This window comes from Zea mays, chromosome 1 (genome assembly GCF_902167145.1).
Source record: "Zea mays cultivar B73 chromosome 1, Zm-B73-REFERENCE-NAM-5.0, whole genome shotgun sequence".
Lineage (NCBI taxonomy): Eukaryota > Viridiplantae > Streptophyta > Magnoliopsida > Poales > Poaceae > Zea > Zea mays.
In genome coordinates, this window is record NC_050096.1 from 239604315 (window position 1) to 239613407 (window position 9093).

General features: G+C 50.4%; 2 protein-coding genes across 2 annotated transcripts; both read right to left on the bottom strand.

The window, feature by feature from the left end:
• Nucleotides 1–2616: 2616 nt before the first annotated feature.
• Nucleotides 2617–4170, bottom strand: LOC100194057 (60S ribosomal protein L21-like). Its single transcript, NM_001352337.1, has 2 exons — nt 3855–4170; nt 2617–3076 (listed from the first exon to the last, which is right to left on the bottom strand). Exons 1-2 carry the CDS (start codon nt 4089–4091, stop codon nt 2819–2821), a joined length of 495 nt encoding a protein of 164 aa, NP_001339266.1. The 5' UTR covers nt 4092–4170; the 3' UTR covers nt 2617–2818.
• A 673-nt stretch (nt 4171–4843) lies between these two features.
• On the bottom strand, nt 4844–8177 carry LOC100277964 (RPM1 interacting protein 13). Its single transcript, NM_001151397.2, has 4 exons — nt 7934–8177; nt 7105–7812; nt 6487–6573; nt 4844–6366 (listed from the first exon to the last, which is right to left on the bottom strand). Exons 2-4 carry the CDS (start codon nt 7522–7524, stop codon nt 5164–5166), a joined length of 1710 nt encoding a protein of 569 aa, NP_001144869.2. The 5' UTR covers nt 7525–7812; nt 7934–8177; the 3' UTR covers nt 4844–5163.
• Nucleotides 8178–9093: the final 916 nt, after the last annotated feature.

Consider the following 9093-nt stretch of genomic DNA (forward strand, 5'->3'; position numbering starts at 1 on the left):
GCAGAGTGCTACGTGTCTAGCGGAGAGAGAGCTAGCGCCCTAGGTACATACCATTGTGGCAGCCGGAGAGGTCTTGGCACCTTGCTGGCGTGATGTCGTGGCTGTCGGAGGTGCGACGGAGCCTGGCGGAGGGACAGCTGTTGGAGCGGTCGAGTCCTTGCTGACGTCGCCCTGCTTCCGTAAGAGAGCTGGGGGCCGCCGTCGTCACAGAGCTTGTGGAGCGCCATCATTGCCCATCCGGCGGAGCTGGCCGGATGGGACGTCGGTCTTGTTCTCCGTGACTCGAGTCGATTCGGGGTAGGACGATGATGGCGCTTCCTGTTGACGTGGCGGGTCTGTGCCCTAGGCAGGGTGACGTGGGGGCTCCTCTGAAGCCGAGGTTGAGTCTGTCTTCTGTTGCCGAGGCCGAGTCCGAGCCATGGGGTCGGGCGAGGCGGAGGTCGTTCGGCCGAGGCCAGGGCGGAGTCTGAGCCCTGGGGTCGGGCGGAGCGGAGTTCGCCGTCTTCCGGGTCTTAGCCCGAGTCCGAGCCCTGGGGTCGGGCGAGGCGGAGGTCGTTCGGCCGAGGCCAGGGCGGAGTCCGAGCCCTAGGGTCGGGCGAGGCGGAGTTTCGTCGTCTTCCGGGTCTTAGCCCGAGTCCGAGCCCTGGGGTCGGGCGGAGCGGAGTTCGCCGTCTTCCGGGTCTTAGCCCGAGTCCGAGCCCTGGGGTCGGGCGGAGCGGAGTTCGCCGTCTTCCGGGTCTTAGCCCGAGTCCGAGCCCTGGGGTCGGGCGGAGCGGAGTTCGCCGTCTTCCGGGTCTTAGCCCGAGTCCGAGCCCTGGGGTCGGGCGGAGCGGAGTTCGCCGTGGCGCCTTTGGCAAGGCCTGACTGTCTGTCAGACTCACTCTGTCGAGTGGCACCGCAGTCGGAGTGGCGCAGGCGGCGCTGTCCTTCTGTCAGACTGGTCAGTGGAGCGGTGGAGTGACGGCGGTCACGTCGGCTCTGCCGGGGGGGCGCGTGTCAGGATAAAGGTGTCAGGCCACCTTTGCGTTAAATGCTCCTGCAACTCGGTCAGTCGGTGTGGCGATTTAGTCAGGGTTGCTTCTGAGCGAAGCCAAGGCCTCGGGCGAGCCGGTGATGTGTCCGCCGTAAAAAGGGGGGCCTCGGGCGAGACGGAAGTCTCTCGAGGTCGGCTGCCCTTGGCCGAGGCTAGGCTCGGGTGAAGCGTGATCGAGTCACTCGTGCGGACTGATCCCTGACTTAATCGTACCCATCAGGCCTTTGCAGCTTTATGCTGATGGGGGTTACCAGCTGAGAATTAGGCGTCTTGAGGGTACCCCTAATTATGGTCCCCGACAGTAACGTAGAAAGTAGCAAATACGGCAATTACCTAGGATCTGTAATGTCGACGTTTCCAGCTTGTTCTTCGTTTGATATCACATCTTGTGGTACTGATTGACTATCATCTCCTTGTCTAGTGTATCCATGGCCATGCCCGGTCATCGGTTGGCTATGCACAGGCGTGGAGAAGCCATTTCCGTCCACCAATGGGGTGTGGCTACGCCCAGGCAAGACAAATGCAGAGGAGACTATGTCTGGCAGCCCTGCACAAAACGAACGTGCAATTACTTGCAAGCGACGGTCAGCAACAGATGCAAACCAATTCGTCTGTTCTTGACGCCTTGAAGCTCCTACTATCCGAGCAAACATCTCCCATGGGCAGAGCAGCCACCGGCGAACGGAGAGCAGCGGCAGCGCGACGTCCGACCGCTAGATGCAAACCATTGTCGGCAATGGCGGAGCCCAAGGCGTCAAATAGTAGGAGATCGCGTGGAAGAATCCAAACCTGCCGTCGTTGGTAGGGAGAAACCTAGGCCGCCAAGATGGCCCGCCGCCATGCGCGTTGCTGGGATTCCGCGCCCGCCTCCAGCAATCACAGGTCGGATGCCTCCACGGACGGCATCGTGGCCATCACCGGCGAATCCATGGAGTTGCCCGGACGCGATTTGGCCTTGCCCATCTGCGTCGTTGCGTCGACTCGCCGCGCCCATGGATGCGCCCAGGTATCCTTCAGGCGCGCCATGGCCGAGTGCGGGTGCGGGCGCGATTTGGCCTCGCCCGGCTGCGCCGTGGCCGCCAGTTGCTGCGCCGGCTCCTACGGCCGCGATTTGGCCTTGCCCGTCTGCGTCGTTGCGTCTACTCGTCGCGCCCATGGATGCGCCCAGGTATCCTTCAGGCGCGCCATGACCGAGTGCGGGCGCGCTTTGGCCTCGCCCGGCTGCGCCGTGGCCGCCAGTTGCTGCGGCGGCGATCCCTTGCCGGGGTCGTAAGGGATTCATGTTCTTCGTGATAGGATGCGTGCAGGCGTACGAATCTCAGATAGAGACGAGATGGGATCGGTGGGAGGGGGTTTTCACAAAAAATACAGGAGCCAAAGCTGACCGAGCCACATTTTTTGGCTTCACCTATCTAGTACAAAACAGGGAATTGCTTTCCACCTAAAGCCATCTGATAAAAGCGCGTTTGGTATGGCTTGCGGGGAAAAGCGTGAAGCCAAAGGAGAAGCCGCTAGATATAAGCCCTGCCAAAGGGGGCCTTAGACACATTCCCAGTTTCCAGTGTGTGGTCGAAACAACAAAATGCAAAAATAGCACATCTTCGTTCTCAGAAGCAAGGTCAGGGTATAACGCGTTCGGAGAAACTCAGGTTTGCACCTAAAATGGGAAATCTTTCAACAGGAACAGACAACAGGTTCATACTACTGCTCAGAGTGAGCAAAGTTGCACGCACTAGAGTAACACAGATGTAGAACTGGGTACTGCAGGTAGATGGACCAAACAACCTAGTATCCACCCTTGAGATCATTGACCACATCATATGGGATGGGAGTTACGGTCTCAATGGTGGTGCCCTCGACCATGAAGCCGGGCTTGGGACCCAATGGCTGCCTCTTGGTGCTGATAACCTCGCCGCGCTTTTTGGCATCCGCCTTCAGCTGGTCATTCTTCGCCTTCCTCAGGCGGAACTCTTCTGTGCAGCGGGACGGCTGCACATGCTCCACACGGACATGGATACGCTTCCTGATGATGCGCCCATTGACCTGAAAACATAATAATTTATCCGAATCAGAACTTGAACATAGGTTAAGCCATTACCATTGATAGCACTACTGCACAAAACATATATGTCCCGAACAACAAAGCTAGACACAATCACATCCTGCACAGATGCAGATTTAATTGAATAAGACGTCTAAGTATTGTAGATATTGGTTTATCAGAAACATTTACACTTCTGCGTCAAGCAATAAACAATAACATTGCAAACCGTTTTTGAAACAGGTATGAGTTCATAACAAGATTTAAGAGGCACGTTAATCCCTTGCCCCAGTATAAAAGGAAAAGAACCCCTCATCATACTACAAGGCAAGGAACTCAGTGTGACAGTGTCTACCATCACATTCAAGTGCCAAACGTACTTGCTGCAGAGCAAGTAAACCCCTAAACCGAATATTACATGAATACAGCTAAACAGGCCTCTGGAAACCTCGCACATTTAGTTAAACTAGAATCGTATTAGGCCAGTGTAGTAACACGAACCCAATTATTATGGACCTAGAATCAACCAAATTACAACGTCTACATCACTACCAGATCAGATGATACAAAGAAATGGCTCAGATTCCCCACTCCTGCAACTACAAAAACAAAACGCCACCTGGGTTTGTACAAATTCTATAAATCCAAATCAAACAACACGTCAGCAAATAGCCGCCATTCTATATTAAAGCGTTACATTTCCTAGAATGAAACGATCAGAAGATGCGCCAGCGCACTAATCGTAATTGCCTCTGCGAAAAAGGGATCCGCGTTGTCTACCTGCTTGTTGACCTCGACGCCGATGGCGCGCTTGGTGACGTTCCAGACGCGACCGGTGCGGCCGTGGTAGAACTTGTGCGGCATCCCCTTGTGGACGGCGCCGTTCACCTTGACATCGACGTAATCGCCGATCTTGTAGGTGCGGAGGTAGGTGGTGAGCGGGATGTAGCCCTTCTTGCGGAAGGGGCGCGCGAAGAGGTCGCGCGTCCGCGAGCGCAGGCCGTGGCCAGCCGGCATCCTGTCTCCACCTGCTTGTACGCGCGGCGGAGGCGGCTGAAGCGAGTGGGTGGGTGGGTGGGTGGCGCTAGGGTTTGCTGTGGTTTCGGTGTGCTTACGACTTTTTATAGGTGGCGTGGGAATGGATTGGGGCCTTGGGAGGGATTGAGGCTCGACGGGGTTCTGGTGTTGGGCTGGTTTGAGTGGGCTTAGTACTGACAGGTTTGTGTTAACTCCTAAAATAAGCCCATTTACTATTTCACTTCTGTCTTCAAAAGTTGGATATTTTTATGGCCTGAATCCTGACTCCGACTGCTAGCGCGACAGGTTTGGTGATCAGGGATTACAAGAGGATCCATGAGGAGAGGATTTCTCCACCGTGAACCATTCCCTGATCTCTGGTCACCAAACCCTCAGTGTGGGAAAGCATATGGGTACCTGACTACCCGTATTCAAAAGCCGGTGAGTTTTTATCTCATTCGTGTGAAATAGTTTATTCATTTATGGGTAGATTAATAGTTTATTCAAAAGCATTTCAATTTTCATATAATTCCAACTCCAGTCAGCACATCCAACCTACCTACTTATTTTTGTTTGACCAACAAAACCGAGCGTTTCAATTTTTCATCTAATTCCAACGCCAGTCAAGCACATGCACATCCAACTTACTCACCTAATCGTGCCTCGAAAGGTCCATGTTTCAAGGTTGAACAACCTGAAACATGCCTTTTGGCAACCGCAGAAAAAATGATCCAGCAGTAAAGAAATTTGGTATCCAACCCAAGCATCTGTATCTCAATACCTTACATTGTCAAATTGTAGACCAGTGGTTAGACAAGCATCTTGGCACCCACCCAACACCCTTCTACTTCAGACCTGTTAACATCTAAAGCCCGAAGAGCCACAACATCTGACCACTATGATAACAAACAACATGACGGCGAAACTCTTCTAGTACATAGCCTAATTACTGTACAAGGGGACACCAGACATGTCTCCTATGCAGGAGACCTAGAAAGGGGCACGTCAATGGCACTGATTTATTATTCATGGGTTAGGGATATGCTGATGAGGCAGCCAGGCAGGTCACCGCTTAAACCCAATCGAACTCGAACAGAATGTTTGTAGGCTCCAGCCTTGACATCTCAGGCTGATGAGCTTCTTCTTCTTCTATTGGTAATTGATTAGCGGGGGCACCCGCAAAGTCATCCAGGTGAGCTTCATTTGGAACAGGATTGCTCTGGCCAATCAGATGGTCCAAATTCTCTGGTGTTTGCATAGGACCATCTGCCTGAACACTGCCACCTGCTGCGCCATTGGATGAATCATGCAGAAGCGAATATGTCAGGTTCTCTGATTCTGCAATGGGCTCATGCTGAAGATCCAACCCATGGTTTGCAGTGGGATGCATGGCTAGAGAGTCAACCGTTACATGCTGAGACTCAGGGGTGCTCGTGTTGTAATCTGCTACCCCCAGATTAGATGCCACAGTAGCAAGTATGTCTTGCCAGCTTGTTGTGCTGACATCTATTATTGCTGGTTCTGGGAGGCATTGTGTTCTCTGAGTTGTAAGTGAGGTGGACCGTGCAAGTTGCGGCCCTACGGCGTGCATTCCATTTATGGCGACCTGGTAACGTGCCGCAGGTTGACCTTGTTGCACCTGAGGTGCTATCGGCGCACTGAAAGATCTCTGAAAATGGTTATTTTGAGAAGCGCCAGTGAAAGCATTGGTTGTAGGCGCAACTTGAACAGGCTGAGAAGCGTGAGACAATGCCTGCTGCAAAAGGAGATCATCTGGAGCAGAAGGACAGAATTGGCTAGCATTTCTTGTTGCAAAGACTGGAGCAACAGCCCCTGCTCTCTTGAATATTGCATGTGAATGAGTACTTTGAGCAATGTGAGCATTGCCAGTACCTCTTCCAGCTCTTGGAGAACTGACTGTTGCCCCTACACTCAGTGAGACTCTCACTGAGGGATGTCTTTGTTGGTTTTGGCTCCCTTCATTAAGAAGAGGACTTTGGATGGTAAGAGAAGGGTGACTCCCATGTGACACCGAAGGCGATTGTGGGACTGAAACATGACACTGCATATGTTGCTGTCTAGGTGGTGTCATTGTTGAGTAAACGCCGTTCTGGTGTTTTTCTAGAAAAGATGCTGGCAACAATTTTTGCTTGAATATTTGCCTCATGCATGTCCATTTTGAATCCTTGTCTGTAGCATGGCAATGATCATCAGCTGATGTACTGTTACCCCAATATTTGCAAGGAGCTGGTGCGTCACATACAAAACAGTGGCACTGCATTTGAAAAACAAGAACACAACATGCCATTAAAGAAATTGTATCGGTTACATTCCTAGCGTGTTTGATGTATTGTATTCCCAAAAACGCCAGGGTGCTAAAATGTCTGTTACTGACCATGGAACAGTGCTTTACGTGAGAAGTAGTGCTGAAAGGCAAGTTTGAGCATGAATGCCGTGAATGAGGGAAGTCCCTGCATGCTACCTGAAAAACAATAGACAATTCAGAAAAGCAAAAGCAAAAAAAAAGAATGCTAGTGAATTAAAACTGCAATTTCTGTGAAAAACTTGATATGAACAATCATGACAAGGTCAAGACAGAAATACATATGCACTTAAGCAGATCATTTCTGCAGAGCAGTGCATGTTTAAGCACTTCTATACTATACAGACCTCATGGTACATTCCACAGTATAGCCGCCAGGAACTAACAACCCTAGCAGATGCGCATAAACAAAAGAGGAAAGCAGCAAAAGATAAGATACAACTACAACATGCAGTGAATCATTAATCTTTTATGCACAGCTTCTCCAGTTAGTACTTAGTACTATGAATGCAACTCAATGATTCAAAGTACTATGAATGCAACTCAATGATTCAACTCTCTACATGCTATCAAATATTCCATGAAGGAAACTATTTATGTTCGAGAAATAAATAAATAAAAGGCACTTTTTTATGGCATGTACATAATGCAGTGCTATTGCTACAGATCAGAATGGAAGAAATGAAATACCGGGCCTTTCTCCGCCACTATCTGCAATTCATCCGAACTGCCATCTCCCAAGCTCCCCTCTTCAGCAACTGTAATCGCCTTATCAGGGTCACCATCTAGAACTACACAATCATCATCATCCTCATGGCACCCACCATTAGCACTGGCCTTCTGCTGCGGGGCAGGTGGTGAGGACAACTCACCCATAACCACGAGCTCATCAGGCTTGGCTATCTTCTGCAACACCGGTGGAGCAGATATCTCACTCATAATCATGAGGTCATCGATATCCTCCCCGGCCACATAATCAGCCACACCGCAAACCTCATCCACCCATTTAACGGGGTCGAGGGGTTCTAGGAGTATATTTAGGGAAGTGCCGATGAACAAGTCCTCCTCATCGGAGCTGATGTCCACAATATGATCCCCCACCGGTGCCATCCGAATCAGCAACCTTACGCTGCCGCACAGATTTCCCACAAACGAAAGACAACTCAACCAGCTCCCGAGGGATCAACAAGCACTCTCCCCTGACACAACGCTAGCCGGAGAAAGGTGAGCTCCACATCACTGGATCGATAAACGGCGAGGGTCCTCCGAGACGCGAACCAGGAGCACACCTACCCCATCATAATAGAAATCAGGCAGCCGATTAGCCCGTCAACGCGAAGGGCTTCACCGCATAACGGCGAAATCAGCGGCGGTGGGGGTGGGGAAAGTGCCTGCAAGCTGCAACCAACAGATTAAGAGGAGAAACGACACAAAAGTCGTTAACACGCCGGAGAAAGCCGATTCAGAGCAGCAGATACAACAAAGAGAAACGCGCGCAAGGGAGTGGAAGTGTCCATACCTAAAGCAATCCTCGCTGCCAACGCGCTTGGCCACGGCAGCAGAGCCGACGGCGGCGACGACTGAGTGTCGCGGTGGCAGGGGGGGAAGCGCCGGCGTGTTAGAGGAGGGGAACCTTAATCTGCGACGACGAAAACGGCGGCGAAGACGCACTGAGTCGTCGGGGGAGTTCACGTGGTGTCCTTCATATGGGCCGGCTGCAGAGGAAAGTCGAGCAGAGAGAGAGAAAGATAACTTCTTTTCTGGTGACCGGAGGAGAGAGCAGGTGAAGCAGACTGTTCGTCACCTCCGTCTCAAATCTCATAAGGATCCGTTGGAGATGTTAAAATTAAATTAGATCTAATAATAAATTTGTGGTTTGGATTTAACTAGAATTGTAATTCCAACAGATAAAGAGGGTCTAGGCTCTATACCACGAGATGCAACTTTAATCATAGTCTAATATCGAGGAATTGAACTTTATTTATAAGTCTGAATTTATTAAACAATCAATCAACAGAATTCATGAATCTTGTTTTAATTTCTAATTCTATACTTAAATATCTACATCTAAATAGGGTGTAAGAAATCATGTAGCTAATTCATCTGACTGTCACTATACAATCATATGGGTCCTTGACTTATTTTCGCTTTCGCTCATGGAAGTGAGGAAAGAGAGGGGCGAGGGGCACATGGAAAGAGAGATGTGGCAAGGTGATGATTAAGAAATGTGCGTTGGGCATTCGTGCTCTGATGGGTGTGGTAGGAGCCCTGTGGGTTACGGGTTCTAGAGGGGGTTGGATTCGATTTGGAGATTGACTTGACTTAAACATGACCTCAACTCTCTTTAGTCCTCGATTGGAAATGAGATGGAACTTTCAACCGCTTTAAATGCTTGCACAAGTAATCTTGATGAGAAATATAAAATGTGAATTGTGTTATGCATCTGAGTGGACGAGGTTATGACTTTGAGAGAGTTGCAGCTAAAGCTAACAAGAGTTTAATCGGTTTATACAAGTGTCAAAGAGAGGACATTTAAAGAAACTGCGCCAACAAACTTGAGTTTGAGAGTTACAATTGAAGCCAATGAGCTTGTCGGTATTGGTTTTTTTTTGCAACGGTCAAAGGGATTAGACATTTAAAACATTTGTGTAAACAAACTTTTCAAACCAATAGAGTATT

Excerpts from the sequence above, each read along its gene's own strand:
- LOC100194057 (NM_001352337.1), bottom strand. The coding sequence starts at position 4,091 with ATGCCGGCTGGCCACGGCCTGCGCTCGCGGACGCGCGACCTCTTCGCG. Across the intron at positions 3,077-3,854 it reads GCGTCGAGGTCAACAAGCAG|GTCAATGGGCGCATCATCAG; the intron begins GTAGACAACGCG and ends TTATGTTTTCAG.
- LOC100277964 (NM_001151397.2), bottom strand. The coding sequence starts at position 7,524 with ATGGCACCGGTGGGGGATCATATTGTGGACATCAGCTCCGATGAGGAG. Across the intron at positions 6,574-7,104 it reads TAGTGGCGGAGAAAGGCCCG|GTAGCATGCAGGGACTTCCC; the intron begins GTATTTCATTTC and ends ATTGTTTTTCAG. Across the intron at positions 6,367-6,486 it reads ACGTAAAGCACTGTTCCATG|TGCCACTGTTTTGTATGTGA; the intron begins GTCAGTAACAGA and ends TTTCAAATGCAG.